Source organism: Rattus rattus, chromosome 3, assembly GCF_011064425.1.
Source record: "Rattus rattus isolate New Zealand chromosome 3, Rrattus_CSIRO_v1, whole genome shotgun sequence".
In the NCBI taxonomy this organism is placed as follows: Eukaryota; Metazoa; Chordata; class Mammalia; order Rodentia; family Muridae; genus Rattus; species Rattus rattus.
Genome location: NC_046156.1, coordinates 200,042,226 through 200,062,650, shown reverse-complemented (window position 1 = coordinate 200,062,650; position 20,425 = coordinate 200,042,226). Strand labels below are relative to the sequence as shown.

The 20,425-nt window shown below is 45.3% G+C and overlaps 1 protein-coding gene across 1 annotated transcript in view; it reads right to left on the bottom strand.

The window, feature by feature from the left end:
* The window catches only part of Ankdd1b (ankyrin repeat and death domain containing 1B), a 64,611-nt gene that overhangs the window by 34,052 nt on the left and 10,134 nt on the right, over positions 1-20,425 (bottom strand). Inside the window, exons 2-5 of the mRNA XM_032896882.1 lie at positions 18,079-18,182; positions 13,489-13,587; positions 5,610-5,708; positions 5,396-5,500 (exon numbers count right to left, since the gene is read on the bottom strand). Coding sequence (XP_032752773.1) covers positions 5,396-5,500; positions 5,610-5,708; positions 13,489-13,587; positions 18,079-18,182 — 407 coding nt within the window. The remainder of the gene's footprint in view (positions 1-5,395; positions 5,501-5,609; positions 5,709-13,488; positions 13,588-18,078; positions 18,183-20,425) is intronic.

Genomic DNA, 20,425 nt, shown 5'->3' with positions numbered 1-20,425 from the left:
TGGCAAAATTACAGTTATGAAGTAGCAACAAAATAATTTTGTGAGGTCACTACAACATGAGGAACTATATTGTGTCTCAGCGTTAGGATGGTTGAGAACCAGTGTACTAGGAGATCTTAGGTTTCTGGTTCATAGCATTATAATAGGTCACGTTTGGCACCATCTACTTAGCTGTAGGAACCATGGCTCGCTGGTCATCCTGTCTCTCCATATTATGCCATTTTCTGCAGTCAGTGCTGCTCACTGCTAGGCTTTTCCTGATTGTTTCCTGTTGTGTAAAGTGATCACATAGCTCCTGTTGGTCATGGCGACTGGTTCGGAATTGAGCATATGATTCAAACAAGACCAAACAGAATTGCTTGTGACACTCGTGTGTGAGCTTTGATAGGAAAGGACGTTTTGTCTTTGGGTCAAAATTCCTGAGGGTAGAAACTGGAAGTTGGGAAGCCGCCATACCCAGAGCACAGGGAGGACTAGAGGCAGTGAGTGGCAGCCAATAGTTGCAGAAAGAAAGAAAAGCTGGACCCGCCATGTCTGAAACCAGCAAGACACATCCTTGAAGACCTCATTTATAAGTTATCGAGTTACCTTTGTTATTCTCAGCCAAGATTAGAATGAATTTTTGATACTTGTAACAGAAAGAATTTTAATATATGTTTATCAATTTGGAGACTATAATTCTAATATATGCATATATTATATAAAATATAATATGTATCTGGGTTCTTTTTTCAATACTATACCAAAGGTAGGCTATTTTATAAAGTTAAAGAAGTTTATTTGACTCATGTTTCTAGAAGAGCAAGGTATAGGCCCACATCTGGGAAAGGCCTTCTTGCTTTCAGTCTCCAGAAACATTGCAAGAGTCCCAAAGCCAAAGACAGAGGGTGTGTGTTGTCTCTCCCTCTCATTATAAAACCATAAGATTTCAATCATGGAGTTTCCACCCTAATGGCTGCATCTAATCTTGATCATTTCCCAGAGGCCCCACCTTGTAACACCATAGTTGGCTTAATGTCATTAGCACATGACTCCAGGGATTAAAGTCCTGTAAGACTAGAGCAACCAATCACCTTTAAACCATAGCAAGGACACACACTTCTCTCCACGGATTGGAGGTCTGTGGAATTTTAACACAGCCCGCCTCTTTTGACCCTGGGTTGCTACAAAGCTTTACATCATAGAGCTCAACAAAGTGACACAGGATCCACGCCCCCAGAAGGCCTAAGATGTGAGAGGTTCCAGGAGAGACTGACTTATCCCAGATGACTTGCTTCCCAACAGAAGAGCTAAGTCTTCGAACTTTGGATGCCCTTTGTGGACGTCACCAAGAAAAGAAAAGAGTAAAAGGCCCGTTACACAAAACAGAACGTTCCACATAATCTCCATCTTTTAAATACCAAACGTACCTTAAAGAAAGGGGAAGTGACAGTACGACATAAATAATAAGGTATAAATTTTTGTTCTTGCAGAGGTACATATGATTGGGCAAAAATAGCAACCGGAATTTCAGAACCTTATGCATGTTTGAAAATAAAATTCCTTATCATGTCATTTCATTCTTTTAAAGAAACAACCCAACCCATTTGAATTATGTTCAAGCGGGCTTCTATCCAGTACAGTCTCAAGGGATCTCCTATATTGGGAAGGCAGGAAAACTTCCCAGACAAGACCAAGAAAAGTGTCCAAGCCAGGGCCTCATGCCTGGAGCAGATCACTAGGCCTCCTGGCCCAGGAACCCAGGCCTTAATTTAACTAGAATAAGGAGTGTCTAGAGTTCCAGTTCCTTGTCGTTTTTCCTTTGTTAGCTCATATTTTTAACCATTTATGTTTTAAGATGCATTTAATTTTTTGCATATAAACAAGCCCGAGGAATTGAAATGATCTATTATAAATTATTTATGCTTCCAGTTTATTAAGTCACCGAATGCAACACAAAGGTCAAAAACAGCACCCAAGGTCCCACCAGACTCATTCTTTACCCTCGGAATCCTTCGGACACTGTCCCACCAAGTCTCTCTCTGTCTCTATCCACAGCTCACAGCTTTTCCCTCGACGGGAAGCACAACCAGTTTAAGGGAAAACCCAGAGTGAAGCAGGGCAGGAACGTGTGCTGGGAGGTCTCTGGTGCTCAGAGCTGGAGTCATAGCTCAGATGCAGGGGGTAGGGGCGTGGCATGGACGCCGAGAGGGGCGTGGCATGGACGCTGAGAGAGTTTTCTTTACACAGTACAGTTGACAGCTTCGGCTAAATGCTATCTCAGATATATGTGACCCCTGTATCCACGGGTGAATGAAACTATTCACAATCCAAACTATTCGGGGGGGGAGGGGACCCCGTATCTACTAAACATATAGGCCTTTTTTTTTTTCTTTTTTTTTTTTCATTTCTCTTAACCATATGTAAATTACGCAGCATTATAGTTGAAACAGGTACTAACAGCAGTCTAGAGGTGTTTTAAAGGGGCACGGGAGGCTGTGTGTAGGTTATGAAAGCACTACACCGTTTTATATAAGGATTTGATCTTCTGCCCATTTTAGCATCCAAGAGGGGTCCTGGACCTAATTCCCGGTGGATACTGAAGGAGGCCTGAGCAAGAAAACAGATGTGTTCTCAATCCTCTTCCACCATTTACTACCACCCCTCCCCCGCAGAGAGGCTGCTTTTGACTTACAAAGACTTACAAAGACTTCCCATTCAGATTCCACTAGGCCAGTAAATGTTCCCAACGCGCTCAGTGGAGGAAGCATAACCAAACCGTCCACTTTCAACCAACATGCAAACGGCCTTTGCCTTTCCCTTCTACACCCCCTTCTCCCAACATCACCATTTTTTAAGTTCTGATCACACATGGAAGCCGACAGACATATAGATTCAAAACATTTAGACTGCTTGGCCTCAAACTCCTGGCTCGAATCTCTCTGCTCTGGTGACATCATAGTGATTTTAGGGCTGTACAGCTAGGAGAACGCCCCAAGCTCCATCCAAACTCTCTTAGGCCTAGTTAAATCCTCTTTGTCTTAAAGGTCTCTTCCTTGTAAAGCTTCTCTTGTCAGAGTCTAGAACTGCCTTGAAGCCAAAGAAAGGGATTTTACTAATCCTGTTAGAAGCACAGGCTCTGTCTGGTGAGCAGCGTCCAGGCAAGAGAGTAGCACTATGAGAGAGTAATCCTGCCTGCATGATGGGTTTTATGAAGTTCACCATATCTTCACATGAGTGATAAGTCAAAGCCATTACTTCCTACCCCTACCTTCAAATGGGCTTCTTTTCCCACTTGTTTGTTATTACTGTCAAATACTCATAACATAAAATGTCCCACTCTGATTATTGGTAAGTACAGAGCTCAGCGATATTAGGTTTAGCCATTCACTATTTTGTGTGTGAGAGTGTGTGTGCCTGTTACGGGGTGTGGGTGCAGGTCAGAGAGCTGTGAGAGCCGCCTTCCTTCTTCTACCGTGTGGGTTCCAAGGATCACCTTCAGGGATCAGGCTTGGTGGCCAGTGCCTCTTTATCCACCCCACCATCTCAGCAGCCCTGGACCAGGTACCTTTACATCATTCTGTAAGCGTCCCCACCGGGCATCTCCATAGCCCTTTTCATCTTTCAGAAGTGAAATTCTGTACCTAGTGGATGACGGCTCTGTTTCTTCCCCCAGCCCCCAGCAAGCTCCATTCGTTCAGATGGCTTAGAAAAAACAATGTATTTTGTCTGTTACGTTAGTCCAGGTTTATTATAGGAATAAAAATAAACCCTGAGAGTCTTCCCCTATCCATCTCAGTGAACCCCCTGGGCTCATTCTCTTGTAGTCTCTGCTCCTAAGGCCTCTCCGTGGATGCTGTACCCACCACTGAGCTCCTGGGCCTTTTACTTAGCAGATTGCCACAGGAAGAGAAGGGACAAGCACCACGGTTAACAGGAAACTTGTGAAGTAGGAAAAGCTGGTGGTACATGCCTAATCCCAGCACTCTGGAGACTGAGGCAGGAGGATTACAGACTCAGGGGCAGCCTGGGCAACATAGCAAGCTCCCATCTCAAAAATGTGAAGACGAGGAAGAGGAGATGGTTGGCATTGAACCTGCTTCTGCCTCTGGACCCAGCACCTTGTCCGCCCCTTCCTATATACCACTATCTCCCACAAAAGAGTCAAGAGCCCATGTGGCAGTGTATGTTCTAAGTCTGTGGGGTTTTAAATAGGTTTGGTGCCCTGTCTTAGGCAGGCTTTCTATTCCTACACAAAACATCATGACCAAGAAGCAAGTTGCGGAGGGAGAAGGGTTTATTCAGCTTACACTTCCACATTGAGGCTTATCAGCAAAGGAAGTCAAGACAGGAACTCACACAGGGCAGGAACTTGGAGGCAGGAATAGATGCAGAGGCCATGGAGGGCTGCTGCTTACTGGATTGCTCCCCTGGCTTGCTCAGCTTGCTTTCTTATAGAACTTAGGACTACCTGCCCCAGGATGATACCACCCACAAGGGAAGTGATCTTCCCTCTCGATCACTAATTGAGAAAATGCCTTACAGCTGGATCTCATGGAAGCATTTCCTCAAGGGAGGCTCCTTTCTCTGTGATAACTCCAGCTTGTGTCGAGTTGACCCACAGAACCAGCCAGCACACCCCCACAGACTCATGTGTTCGAATGCTTGGCCCATAGGAAGCGGCACTATTAGGAGGCGTGGCCCTGTTGGGGGAAGAGAGTCTCTGTGGGGACACACAGTCTCTTCCTGCTACCTTCAGATCAAGATGTAGAATTCTCAGCTCCTTCTCCAACACCATGTCTACCTGCACACTGCCATGATTCCCACCATGATGGACTAAACCCCTGAAATGGTAAGTCAGCCCCAATTAAATGTTTCCCGGTATAAGAATTGTTGAGGTCATGGTGTCTTCTCACAGCAATAAAACTCGAACTAAGACAAGGCCCTAGGCCTTCCCTCTATGCCTAGCACATTAAGACAGTCATAAGGTAAAGGTGGTCTTATTAATCACTTATAAAAATAAAATAAAAAGGCACCTAGACAATATCGTAAGGGCATTATAGCCCATGGTTGATTTCTGCAAAATTTTGGTTCAAATATCTTCTATAAAAATGTCAGGCACCACAGAATAAAGCTTAGGCTCACGGTTTAAATATGAATGGAGGTGGATAACCTTTGAACCCTGGCCAAGGTAAGGGGATATAAAGGGACTGAGGCTGGCTGTGGTCTCTCTGATTCCTCTTCTCCCCCCATGCAGAAGCCTGGACCACTGCCAACAGCAACATTTTCCTCCTGTCCTGTGGTCTACCAGAGAGAGGAGGAGCTGGCTACAGGGCCAAGCCTGTGTGTGCTTGCTGCTCTGGGGGCCCCGCCCAGGCAGGAAGAAGCTGAGCTGATGGGGAGTAGCCAGGCACACCTCATTGGGCTGGTTCAGGTCCTGCAGGTGCAAGTCTTGAATGAGGTAATCCACAATGTGCAGGTTATTGTTCTGAGCTGCCAGGTGGAGAGCGTTCATTCCTTCCTGAAGAGAGTCAGGGTGATAGAGGAAGGTCTACTTACCTCAGAACCCCAGAAGCTCCCGCCCCCTGGGGAGGTGAGAGCTCAGGCCCCTGTGGGACCCACATGCCTACCTGGCTCTTGGCTCTCTGGTCGGCTCCAGCTTTAACTAGCATGAGCATGATCTCGAAGCTTCCAGACCAGGCTGCAAGGTGAAGTACTGTCAAGCCATGCTTCCCCCAGGAGAGAGAAGTAGAGAGAGAACCCATTACACAACAAACCACCATGTTCTATCTCAGCCCTCGAAAAGCTAGATGCTAGATTACTGAAAATTTAAGAAGTATGTAATCTAATACGTAACAAAAGTGATCTTGCAATTCTATGGGAGACGTATAAGGAGTACAGGCACAAGTGGGTCTCCGTCTGGAGGAAATAAAGTGAAATGTGGCACCACCGTCTACTAAAAAAAATTATCCAACATACAACAGTACAAGCACAAAAATAATAACTGTATTGGAAAAAGCTAGACTGTAATGTGCTCTCTCTTTAGAGTTTCAAAAGGGAAAATGGAACATAAACCAATTAAACAAAGGATACTTTCAAAACCCTACCATTAGAAAAAAAATGGATCTTTAATATGTGAAACGTTCTTACAAAGCATCATTAACAACAAAAGACAAACCATAGAAAAGTGCACGGGTAAGAGTGGTCTCCTAGGGTATCAGAAAAAGTGAAAACATTACTGTCTAAGCCAACTGGCAGTGCTATTTAAAATCAAAATCCGCTCTTGGCCGAGGCTCCTCTCTGGCTCTCCCTCCCGCTCTCCTTTCTCACAGTCCAGTGCGGTCTGCTGGACATGTTCAGCCTGGACTCTCGCCTCGGCCTGCTTCCTCCTTTACATCTACAATAAAAATCTCCTCTACTTTAAAAACAAAATCAAGGGTTGGGGATTTAGCTCAGTGGTAGAGCACTTGCCTACCAAGGGCAAGGCCCTGGGTTCGGTCCCCAGCTCCAAAAAAAAAAGAAAAAAAACAAAAACAAAAACAAAAAAAAATCAAATCAAATCAAAATACAATCATCCACTCACCTCTGGGACCTAAAGTCTCTCTCTCTCTCTCTCTCTCTCTCTCTCTCTCTCTCTCTCTCTCTCACACACACACACACACACACACACACACACACACACACACACACACGTTAATTATATCAATGAGAAATGTAATGTAAACTAGGTATACATGATCATCTATATGGGAGAGTTGCATAAATTGTGAAATAACTTTATCATGCCATGCTATCATAAGTAATGAATTAAATCAACAAAATGGACTTGAAAACACTTTCATGAACTTTGCTAAATGTGTAAAATAATACACTTAATTCGTTACCATTGTTGGGGTACATGTGTGCATTGTGTATGTGTGTGTGAGGGACACACATGCTGTGACACATTCGTAGAGGTTAATGTTTGAGATTCTACCAAGAAACCCAGGGATCAAACTCAGGGGATCGGGCGTGCATAGCAAGCATCTTTACCCACTGAACCATCTCACCGGCCTTAGTTTCATTTTTATAAAAGACAAAGTAGACGAAAGCCTCTTATGTGCAAATGTCTGTCTTTATACCTACCTAGGTACCTAGCTAGGATGGTGCATAGACATATTTCGATGCCATTAGGATGGGATGAGAGTATGGAAGTAAACATATTCTTCTCAGTAAAGAAGAGTGACCAAGAGAAGAAAACAGATGCGTTTACAAAGGATCCTAGTCCCAGGTAGCTGTCCAGAAACTCCCACAGAGGTCTGAGTGTGCGTAAAGGAGTTAGACTGAGAGATTCATCTCAGAACTCCCAACCTGTGGGAAGTCACATGCTCAACTGTTCATCCAGACACTGAACAAGCAGAGAGGAACACGGAAGAAAACCCACGGCCAACAGCTAACACTGGCTAGTTCAACAAGGTGGCATCAGGAGGCGAGGGGAAACTGACGCAGGCACGCAGCCCTCGCTGAAGGAGCCATGGAGACCAGGAGCCCCGAGGCAGCCAGAACTACTCAGAATCTGGGAACTGTAATATGTCTCAGTCTAGTTAATGCTTGGCTGCAGCTTCACACTCCAGATTGTTCTGGATTTGAGGCACAGTCCCGCCTTGAGTTTGCCACGCTCCTGCCTCAGCCTCCCAAATCCTGGGATTGCAGAAACCTTTCAGCCACACTCAGCTCTCGTGTTTCTTACCTTTAAGGTCATACCTATCCCTTTCTGTTGAAGGGCAACCCACGTCTTCTGTACAGACCTTCCCCCGCATCATCTATGCCTCAAATAATGATGGTTTCGAACCAGAACGCAGGCTTGTTAGGTGCACATATCTGAATATATAACCAAGAAATCGGGGTTGTAGGCCTCTCCTATTTGTGACATGGACAAGCCCCTCCATGTTTCTTTGGCTGCTCCAGACTGTTTAGGTGTCCTCATACTCTGAAGAGAGTTCAGGTTGGGTGAGTGAACAAGCAAGTCCCTGCTTATTACTGTGTAATTCTAAATCAGTGCCTCCTGACTAGGAGCGATTTGTTTCCAGGGGACATTTAGAAATGTCTAGGGATATTTTTTTGATAGCCATGTGTCAGAGGTGATGCTGACACCTAAAAGGCAGAGGCCGGGCAGGCTGTGGAACACTCTATGACAAACAGGGCTGCCCCACAACAAAGAACTGTATGACCCCAAGTGTCGATCCATCAACAAGCACTCCTTTCTGCTGAGAAACCCTGCAGTAAACGCGCATGCTCTCTCAAACTTGCAGCTCAGTGGTCACTGTGCATGGAGACTTTGTACACATCACACTGCAAACTCCAGCACACAGTACGCCTAGTGGCTTCTGCACTTTCCCTTTCACAAGATCAGTGATCCATCATGACTGGCTGAGGCCTTTTAGTGCATTAACCACAATTTTACCTCGTCATTTCGCATCCCATGCTAACGGCTGCTATATTCAGTAGTCTATGTCGAGCCCTGCATATGGTCCTGCTTGAGACAGACAAAATAGCGATAGCCCGTCTCTTTTCCCTAAGAGATCATCCCAAAATTTGAGGCAAACAATCTTTTAAAAAATCCGATTGTAAAACCTAAACACTGGGGATCCAAGCAGCAAACAACTTGAGTTTCTAAAACCACAAATTCCGACGGAAGCCATTGTTCCTCAGAGGCAGGGGATCACCGTGTACAGACATACATTTCCCCCAGAGGACCCTCCACACCACAAAGCCTTCTGCCGTGGAGCTGCCAAGCTCGAGCCCATGACATGGGTGACACTTGGTTCACGGGATTCTCAAAGTATAAAATGGTGGGAAGTTGCTGGTGCGCTGTCCTCATAGTGTAGTCAAGGTGATAATGTCCCCTGGGAACAATGTACTCCAGAGAAGCAGCACGGAAGACAACTGTCTACCCTTGTCTTCTGAGCATCTGCAGTGTTGTTCATCCTGGATTAAAAACTTCCTTTCATTTAGCTTATGTCAAAGCTCAGGGATGCCACCCACCTTAGTCCTTAGTGGCTGAGCCTTGCATCAGACCCAGGGCTTTTGATGCCTTTGAGGGAACTATTCTGTTACAAACAATGTGTACCTTGGCTCCCTAGGTCAACAGCAGGGTCCTTATGACCAGGACTATGTCTCAGTTCATTATATGCATATCAAATATAATCATCTGGGATATTTTTAACTCATGGATTTGTTTGTTTGGTGTGTGTGTGTGTGTGTGTGTGTGTGTGTGTGTGTGTAGGTATTGCATGTAGAGACCAGAAGTCAACATCAGGTGTCTTCCCCCTTAGGTTTGCTATCTATCTATCTATCTATCTATCTATCTATCTATCTATCTATCTATCTATCTATCTATCAACACCGTCTCACCACATAGCCCTGCTCTGTAGAGTATGATTCCAGCTAAGATGGAGTAAATATCCTCCACTCAGTTGCTACGACCCAAAGAAGCTGAACTCTCTGGATCAAATCCATCTATCAGAGGATTCTAGAAAAGGCAGCAAAGGCAGACTGGGGAAGGTCCCCCCCCCAATTCAAGAGCAATAATGACACTGAGGGAGGGTCCTGTTGTTTTCCTGGACTCGAGGCAGTTCCAGTTCTTGACCAGGACATAGACAAGAAGGGACAGAAGGAAGCCACCGAGGAGGAGAAGGTGGCAGAATCTTCTCTTGTTGCTCTCTTTGTCCCTGACAGCTTAGGGGATCTGGGGCATGGTGTATGTGTGGAAGGACACAGAAGGTTCATGTAAAGGACACAGGATTGTGGACAAGGAGGAGGTTTTGCCTACACTTCTGGACTGTGCCATGATTTGGATGTGGATTGACTCTTAACACTGTGACAACAGTTTGGGGAACTGAACTCTGGTGAAGATTATGGCCCAAGCTCAGACTGGCTCTGGGGACAGATCTGAACTGTACTGCAAGACTTTTGGAAACTGAAGTATCAAAAGTTATAACAACCTGGCCATCCTTGAGCAACAAGCACACCCTCTCAACCCATTTCTGCTCTGAACTAAAATCAACTTAAGATGGAACTCGGTCCTAATCTGTTTTATGTTGCTGTGATGAGCTGTGATACCAGGCTGAGTAATTACCAACAAGAAAAGAACAGGTTCAGCTCATGGTTCCGAAGGCTTAGAAGCCTATTGGTGAGCTGTGTTATAACATGGGGTGGGGAACTCACCTTATCGGGAACCCTGCCTTGAGAAAACATTAATCTATCCATGAGGGCACAGTGCTACAAGCTATTCATCTCTGAAAGATCTCGTCGCTCAGTGCTGTGGCTCCAGGCACTATTTCTGCTCCATGAACTACAGGGGACATGCTGAAACCATGGCAACACCAGAACTAAGTGGAAACATAAGGCTATAAAATGTTTAGAAGAGAAATACGAGAATCTCGTCATGGTTAAGCAAATCATTCCTACACACGCATAATATCAGCATCAGGATTCCTTTTAAAAACAGGAGCGGTAAGCCGGGCACGGTGGCACATGACCAAATGTCACCCATGTCAGGGGCTCGATCGATCTTGCTAACTCCACAGGAGAAGACCTTGTGGCATGGAGGGTCCTCTGGGGGAAATGTACATCTGTACATGGTGATTCACTGCCTCTAAGGAATAATGGCTCCAGTAGGAATTTGTGGTTTCAGAAACTCAAGTTGTTTTCTGCTTGAATTCCTATCACTCAATAAATAGAGAGGTAGGAGGAGCTCTGTGTTAAGGCCAGCCTGGTCTACATAGCAAGTTCCAGGTCAGCCAGCATCATATGATGAGACCCTGTCTCAAAACAAAACAAAAGCCAAAAATTCTACTTCATTGAAATTAAAAACCCCTGCTCTGTGAACACTGGAAAGAGAGTTGGCAGATACGAGAAAATGACACAAAGTACCCACTAACACTGGACCTGTTCTCAGAGTTTGTAACAAATGCTCAAAATGTCGCAATCAAAGAATACTTTAAATGAAAATAAAAAGAATAATCAAACCTAGTTCTTAGAAATGTTCAGAAGATCCAGCTGGGGGTGCAGGTTGGTGGTAGATTGTACGTAGGGAAGCTCTGGTTCCCATCTCCAGCACGGAAAAAACATCTGCGCAGATTTCACAAATGATGACCCATAAATGGCAACAGGTAAGAAGATGCATGATGGCATTTGCCAGTGAAGAAACACAAATCAAAACAGGGAGACGCCTACGTTCTGAGCAGGACGGCCAGAAATGAGGGAGGAAACGCCAGGCAGTAGCAGGCAGCCACACAGGTATGAAAAACTGACCTCCTGCATTGTTGGTGAGGATGAAAACATCCGGGTCTCCCAAGTCCGCAGCTGGTGTTCAGTCGTATACACATGCCCCATTGACCCGGCCCCATTGACCCGGCCCCATTGACCCCGCCCCATTGACCCAGCCCCATTGACCCCGCCCCATTGACCCCGCCCCATTGACCCAGCCCCGTCATATACCAAAGAGAAGAAAAGTTACACTTGCAAAAACGTGCAAGAATGTTTTCAATGGCTTTACTGTGTGTACATAAACGCACACATGTATGGAGGTCCAAGGTGGTTTGCCGGTGTTTTCCTAAAGGAAACAACATTCTTTTTTTTAGATAGGTTCTCTCAGTGACTTGGAGCTCACCATTTTGGCTATGCTGGAGGAAAGGGAGGCAACAGGACCCACCCAGCCCTGTGACTCTTGCACCCAGCATCATTGTTATAGGTGTGCACAGCCATGCCTGGCATCTTGTGTGGGTGCTAGACATTCCAACCGAGGTTTCCACAAATGTGCAGCAGATGGCTTATCTGCTATCTTACAGCTATCTGGGCCATTTTCCAGCACGGGTAACGACTTACAATAATAACAAACTGGGGATGATCCTCAGGTCCTTCAAATGGTAAATAGATAAACTGGGCTACGTCCATAAACAAAAGCATGGCTCTGTCAATGGGTGATTGTGCATGAGCGGGGTGGGGCTGGGGCGGGGCACTCAGTGCTTTGCTGAGTGACAGAAGCCAACCTCAAAGATTATGTCATCTGTTTTCACATAGGTGCCAGACCCTATCCAAAAAAGTAAGTCTCTGGATGTAAAACCACAGAGATCAGTGGTAGCTCTGTGGTAGCTCTGGCCTCACAGAGGTGGGCCAGCTCTGAATACAAAGGCAACACTTCTACTTGTTGATTCTCTCTCTCTCTCTCTTTCTCTCTCTCTCTCTCCTTCCCCCTCTCCCTCCTCTCTCTCCCTCCCGCCTCTCTCTGTCTCTGTCTCTGACTCTCCCTCCCTCTTGCTCTTGCTCTGTCCCTTTCTCTCTTTGTGTCCTTGTGTCTCTGTCTGGATGATGCTGGAGACTGTACTCGGGGCCTTATGCATCCTAATCACACTATTGCTAGGCTGTACTCTGAGGCCCTTTGCTCTAGATTTAAAGGTGGCGTTGTTATGAGATGTAACACGGCTAGGGGGTACCTGGCAGGCCCATGCCAAACTTCTACCTTAATTTCCACGGCCATGATGAGGATGTGGCCGGCTAGTAAAGTCAGCTACGTGGATGTCTGAGATCACAAGTTCAAGGCCAGCCTGGATGACACAGTGAGTTCAAGGCCAGTCTGAGCAACTTAATGAGACCTTGCCTCAAAATAAGGCATTTTGTTTTGTTTTGTTTTGTTTTGTTTTGTTTTGTGGTTGGGACAGCTCAATGATGGCCTGCTTACCATTGACCAATCAGCGGGCATACCCCTCCCCAGTAATTCATGGCTGTTATACAATTAATTACACTCAGAAAGTAAGAGAGTAGTCAGTGGTAATTTTTAACTCCAGGTTGTTACATAATAATCTGGTTGCTCACTGATACCGTGACAATTAAACTAGAGAGGTCTGGCCGCATTACCGACACAAAGAAAGATTCCCAGAATTATCAAATCTACACCTTGTCTATGATTGCCAGCAAAGCCAATCGGATGACTGACTACCTGGCGTAAATGATACTCGTATTTCCTAGATATTTACTCCCATGGAACCATAAAAGGTAAAAATGAGGGACATGGCCTTTAATTGCTCTCTATTTGAGTCTCCTTATTTATAAATTGAATGGTCTACTAATACTTTTTCCATAGGATTAGAAGTGAGATGGCGTTAAATAAACACCCCGATTGGTACCCAGCCCAGAACATGGGTTTGATATTTTTTTTTATTTAGATTCAGAGTCTACAGGGCAAACTCACGATATAAGGTGTCTTTCACGAATCCAACCATAATGTGGGCAATCATACTACTTCTGTAATGGAAGTTAGTGCTGTAAGGTCACTATGGGAAAATAAATAAAAACCCAAGACTTAAAGGTCATGAGCGAACAATTAGTTACCGGTGCAAAGAGCGCATAGCGCCTACCTTCCCTCGAGAACTTTCCAGTAGAGCACAGTACGGGTGGAAGTGTGCCCCTGACGCATCCGTGGTGATGAGGTTATGCTCCAAGTCAGTCTACCACTGAAAGTGAGCCTACCTTGTCAGCAACATCCACCCTGGCTTTGTGACTCAGTAAGAAATCCACTGCAGATAAATTATTCCTCCCCACGGCAAAGTGCAGGGCTGTGCGGTTCATCTGTGGAAACATAGTTTGCTTTTTTGGCTATTTGATCACCACTCAACGCCCTTCCCATCCCTGTATCCTCTAGTTGGTTTGTACTCTTTTTGTTTGTGAGACAGAGTCTAACATCGTAGCCCAGGCTGGCCATCATGTCCACCTCGGTCTCCTGTCTCTCGCTTGGCCAGTATTTCGCATTCTGATTATTCGGCTGCACCTTTTGCCTTTTCCTTTGAGTGGCACAAGAACTGTGTCCAGCAGAATCTGATGGGCACGGTGGTCCAAGCAGGTAATCCCAGCATTCAGGAGGCAGGGACAGGGGGACCACAAGTTTGAGGTCAGCCTGGGCTACAATGTGAGACTATGTCTCATAAACAAAATGTCATTCACACAGTTAAAGTTGTAGACTTCCTTGTAGGCAATCATTAATAATGGCATTTTTTTTTGTACATCCTGTATGCTAGTCGATGACTTGTTTCTGTGACCAAATGACAGGTAAACAGTTCATAAGGAGGAAGCCTTATTTGACTCATAGTGTCAGGTGATTAAGAAAAGCTGTTCACCGTGCATTAGCCAGGAGGAAAGAGAGGGAGAGGTTGGGGTACCAGCCTTCAAGGGTAGACTCTCGGGGATCTGTCCTGAAGCCCCATTTCTTAAAGATTTCACCACCTTCTACTGCGGGCTTCTGTGCAGCTACCAAGCCTTCAGGATGGCTTTTAGAGATACTTGGGGTCTAATGCCTACCAGGGTACATCGATAATTCCCAGCAAACTTTCCTGCCTCAGCTCACTCCTTTGCCTTCTCTATATTTCTTAAAGACTTTAAGTTTTATGTGCGTGACTGTTTTGCCTGTGTGTATACGTGTGCAACATGTGTTCTCAAAGAGGCCAGAATTCTCATCCCTTGGAAACGGAGTTACAGTGGTTATGAGCCACCATGTAGGGGCCAAGAAAGAAATCAAATCCTTGGTAAAAGCAGCAAATTCTCTCAATTCTTGTGCCATGTTTCTAGCATCTCTGTTCTATAATTAAAATAAAAAAAATACAACTGTAATTTGCATAGACGCAAATAAATTGGCTGGGAAGGAAGGGAGGAAGGAAGGAGGGAGGGGGAAGAAGGGGGGAGGGAAGAAGGAAGGGGGAAGAGGTTGGGGATTTAGCTCAGTGGTTAGAGCGCTTGCCTAGCGAGCACAAGGCCCTGGGTTCGGGCCCCAGCTCCGAAAAAAAAAAAAAAAAAGAAAAGAAAAGAAAAGAAAAAAGGAAGGGGGAAGAAAGAGAGGAAGTGGGGGAAGGAGAGAAGGGGGAAGCTAGAGAAGGGGGAGGGGAGAGCAAACTACTGGAATCTTCTACTTCAAAGGAAAAGCCATATTTCGCTCCTGGGTTGGCACAGCAACTTCCTCATTTTCCACAAGATATGTTTTGTTTTTCAGTAATATTCACGCCACATTTCCCATCTTCTAAGTCCTGTCTTGGTTCTCTAAGAACAATGCCTGGGCATGAACAAGACTACCCTTACTTCACACAAGTAATTACATAAATATGAGAATGGTTTGAAGCGACTGTTTTCTTTCCTCGCTGGCTAAACTGGTGGCGTTTAACAAAACGCAAGTCACCTTGACATTGCCTGAGACCTAGAGTTTATTCTGTCAAATCAGATCTGGGCTATAAGCTTCCCCATAAACTTAACTTGTATAAGAATGTAACAATATCACTTATATTTTTAAAAGAATGTATCATCGCAGATTTTTTTTTCTTTTTTTCGGAGCTGGGGACCAAACCCAGGGCCTTGCGCTTGCTAGGCAAGCGCTCTACCACTGAGCTAAATCCCCAACCCCCGATCATCGCAGATTTTTAAGGAACCATGCAACCAACCATGACAGTAAACTGCTGTGCACAAAATTAGATAGCTGTCATTAGAAAGGACATCGCAAACACAGTAGCTCAGTGGTAGAGCATTTGGCTAGCACGTGTGAAGGCTGGGCTTGGTCTCCAGGCTACAATGTAGGACCAAGGCCAGGCCCATAACCCTGAGGGTGGGCTCCCCAGACCACCCACAGACTTTGTACAGATGTGCTAAAGACCCCGTGCACTGCCTTTTGTAGAATTAAGGAAAGAGAGAGCAAGCCAGAGAGGGAAGGGCTGGCACACAAGCACATCCTCTGGCTTCCATATGCATGCTCACCCATGTGAACGCCTACCCACATGCAGATGTGAGTTCATAGTCACACACACACACACACATACACACACACACACACACACACACACACACACACACACACACACGTCTGGGGAAATAGATCAGTGGCAGGTTGCCCAGCATGTGTGATGCTGTAGGTTAAAAACCAGTATTGCAACTACTTAAATGGTTTTAAACGTGTACCATAGACTGTATATCCTGCTTGTCAGACGAGTGGCTACTGCTTTACTTCCTCACACATGAGTCTCCACACTCACAGTCCTTTAAAAAGATAAGTATCTGTAGTTCAGCAAGTAACTGTTTTCAAAGGTTTTTACCTGCCAGCTTCTTTTCTTTAGTTTTCTTTATTTTTAGAGCTCTGGATGGCCTGGAACTCACTATGTAGGCCAGGTTAGCCTCGAATTCAAGAGATCCCCTTGCCTCTGTCTCCATGCATATTCACAGAAGGCAGAAGAGGACATTTAATCTCCTGGAACTGGAGTTATAGATGGTTATGGGTTGACATGTAGGTTCTAGTAATCTAGCCCCGGTCTTCAGCAAAAGTAGCCAGTGCTTTTTTTTTTTTTGGTTCTTTTTTTTTGGAGCTGGGGACCGAACCCAGGGCCTTGCGCTTCCTAGGCAAGCGCTCTACCACTGAGCTAAATCCCCAACCCCGTAGCCAGTGCTCTTAATAGCTGAACTGTCTCTCCAGCTCCAACCAGCTTTTATCTTTCCTCCTCCTATATTCTTTTTTTTTTTTTTTTTCAGAGCTGGGGACCGAACCCAGGGCCTTGCGGTTGCTAGGCAAGCGCTCTACCACTGAGCCAAATCCCCAACCCCCTCCTCCTATATTCTTATGCTTTCTCACATCTTCCGTATATTTTTATTTCTAGAATGATTATGCTATAATTTTTCTGTATATATATATTGTAAATATATTATATAGACTATTTTACATAGAATATATTAGTAAAATTAGTAATTATATAATATACATGTCAAAATACACATAAATATGAGTTACATGTATGGACGTATAAATTTCCATAAGTACATGCATGAGCACATACCCTGGCACATATACTCATGTTTCCACACACAACCTGCTGCAGGTCATGACTGTATGTTGCATGTGCTGCATGACTTAGACTATGCAGTTCGTTTTTATGACCTTCCAGCCTGGGACAGATAGGTACAGATTCTGTGACACCAAGTTTAGGGTATCTGTTTAGGGAGCCCTTTTGTGGATGGGAGAGGGCAGTACTCACACTTACTTATGTGGAGGCTAGAAATTACGGTGTTGTTTCTCAGGAGCCAACATCTACTTTGATTTTTGAAGCATTTCTCAGTGGGACCCAAGGCTTGCCAATCAGGGTAGGCTGGCTAGCCAGAGAGCTTCGTTCAGTCTCTACGTCCTCAGCACCGGCCTTACAAGCTTGTGCCTCCAAGTCTGACCTTTTCTCTTTGTGCTAGCGCATGTCTTCATGCTGTGTGACCAACACTTTACTGACAACACTATTTCCCCAGACTTGGGGAGCTCTTTTTAAAGCCCGAGTCAGAAATGCATAATTTATTGCTGTTTTCATTTTCAGGTCTTATGAAAATCAAATAACCCTAGGCAATGTTGCTAGAGTCCTCCCAGTGCCCTGGAAGCGGCCTGGACCAACAAGGACCCTGAGGCTTGTGTTTTATTTAGCATTAAATCCACCTCTGCCATTGTGACCTCAAAGCACTGTACAATTCATTCTAAGCAAGTGTCTACCTCCCAACCCGCTCTCGCTGATAAACTGCACCTTGAAGGAACTCCCCACCAAGACAAGCAATAGGAGCCCCACATTTCTGGCAGTGGACGTCTCCCCTGAAGCCTGGGTACTTGAAGAACAAAGGCCAGATTTCATTGCCCAATAGGTGAATGATTTCTATCTCAAAAGCAGTAAAATGAAAAGCTGCATACCTCCTTGGATTTTAAATCTGGAAAACCCTAACCATAGAGGGTATCGCAGAGAGAGAAAAAACTCAGATGTTACAGCAAAACACAGCCTGGCTTTTCAGAATGGGCAAGACCGAACTGACCCGCAGGATACAATCTAGGACCGAGTCCAGGCCTGACGTTCCAGTAGTGGACTTGCCTGCCTACCCACAGACTTCGTCCTAGGGAAAATACTTAGCGCCTGCGCCGTTGCTTACTTCCGCCTTTAGCTTTAACACCCACGGCACGCCCCCACATCTCAGCCAGCCTAGCCCCTTCGATTATCATGATTTCCGATGACCTTCGTGCTCCCAAGCCGTCACGTGGAGGGGTCGCTCTTCGACCTTGTGACTTCTACTCACATTGTTCACAGCATTAATGTTCACCTTCTTTTCAAACAGCTTCTCCATAAGATCCAAATTATTGCTTTTAGCAGCATTCTGAAAGCTTCTCTCGATTGGCAGCACTGGAAGAAAGAGAGTGAGCCTGAGTCTGGGGCATGAAGGAGGCCACAGTTGTCTGTCACATTTCACGGGACAGCCTTTCCCTCTGAAAAGTTGTAATGGTAACCCGGAGACTACCGCTGTGCCGCTGCGGATACAGTGTATTTGTGTAAGTATCTTACTAAGCCAGGATACTGTGATTCTATCATCTCCCCATGCAGCGAGCATTTTCATACCCTCAAAACATTCCTGTCCCCAGAGAAAACATTGCTCAAGAACAGACCCTTGAAGCCTCACAAAGCCGCTGTCAGTATAGCAGGTCTGAGGGCTGCAGCAGACTGACCTCCCAGGGCACAAGATGAGACTGAGAGGAATGTGAATCTTACAGAGACAAAACATTTATCTACAAAACTCACAATCAGTGCCAGACCTGTGGGCACAAAACCTTGAAATGAACTCACTGTCAAGACCCAGATAAAGGCCAAGAGGATTGAATGTGTTTTATTTTCATTTGTAAGAAAGGACATAAAATTGGATTCACATCTACTATGACTATGACATTATACACATTCTCTCTGTCTCTCTCTCTGTCTCTGTCTCTCTCTCTGTCTCTGTCTCTCTCTCTGTCTCTGTCTCTCTCTCTGTCTCTCTCTGTCTCTCTCTGTCTCTCTCTCTGTGTCTCTCTGTCTCTCTCTCTGTCTCTCTCTGTGTCTCTCTGTCTCTCTCTGTGTGTCTCTCTCTCTGTGTCTCTCTGTCTCTGTCTCTCTGTGTCTCTCTCTGTCTCTGTCTCTGTGTCTCTCTCTGTCTCTGTCTCTGTGTCTCTCTCTGTCTCTCTCTCTGTCTCTCTCTCTCTGTCTCTCTCTGTCTCTCTGTCTCTCTCTGTGACTCTCTGTCTCTCTCTGTCTCTCTCTGTCTCTCTCTCTGTGTCTCTGTCTCTGTCTCTCTCTCTGTGTCTCTCTCTGTCTCTGTGTCTCTCTCTGTCTCTGTCTCTGTGTCTCTGTCTCTGTGTCTCTCTCTGTGTCTCTGTCTCTGTGTCTCTCTCTGTCTCTGTCTCTGTCTCTCTTTCACACACACACACACACACACACACACACATACACACACACACGCACACACACCCCGTCAACTTTATTAACTAGTATAGACGAGTTTCAAGGGAGCTAGAGGGTTCTCAAGAGACAATCCCAAGAGAGGCATGGGGGATAAAATCAAAATTGAGGTCAACAATGAGCAGCAGACATTTGACAAAATACTTTGAACTGAATGAAAAGGAAAAGACCGGGGCTGGAACGATTGCTCAGCAGTGATAGCCACTGATTGCTCTCATAGAGGACCTGGGTTGGTCCCCAGCTCTCGCGCGTTGGTTCACAATTGTCTGCAACTACATTTCTAAGGGACTAAATGCCCTCTTCTGGCCTCCACAGGCACCAGACACACACATCATACGTATGTGCACATGCAGGCAACCACTCATACGTGTGAAATAAAAAACAGATGTGTTTTGAAAGGAGAGAAGCAAAATAGGCCTCAGGTAAGTAGATAGAAGAAAAATAGCAAAGTCAACGAGAACAATGAATGGTTACCTGAGAATATCAGTGAGCAAACAAATGCCAGATGATAAAAAAGACCAACCTCACCAATGAAAGAAAGAATATGTCTATAGCCCCCACCACCACCAAAGAATGATATGGTTCAGGAGAAGGCAGAAGATTGTGAACTCAAGACCATTCTGGGATACTTGGTAAGTAGGACTGTCAGCAACAACAACAAATAAAAAAGATGAGGGAATAATGTGAACAAATCCATCCATATAAATTTAACAACTAAGATGAAATGATTTACTAGAAAACCATATGCTACCAAAATTCATGCAAGATTATATCATCAGCACAGATAACCCTGACTATTGAAGAAATTAGATTTGTAGTTTAAACTATTCCAAAGAGAAAATCGTTATGCTCAAAAACACTTTTTTGGTGTTCTTTAAAAAAGAATGGAGTCTAAAAAACGTCTTCTCTAGGGATAATGAGATGGCACAGTTGGTAAAGGCACTTCCCATGGAAAGCCTGATCACCTCAGCTCTAACCCCAGAGCGGATAGAGTCAGAGAACTGACTCCATAAAACTGTCCTCTGGCCCCGGTCGCTGCCACCGCGGAGAGCCCGTGGGCAGAACCCCGCGAGCGAACTCGAGCCTCGGGGCTACAGGTAAGACTAACTTATCTGCTGCAAGTGACTTGCCTGGTGGAATTGGGTTTTCCGAGCCGG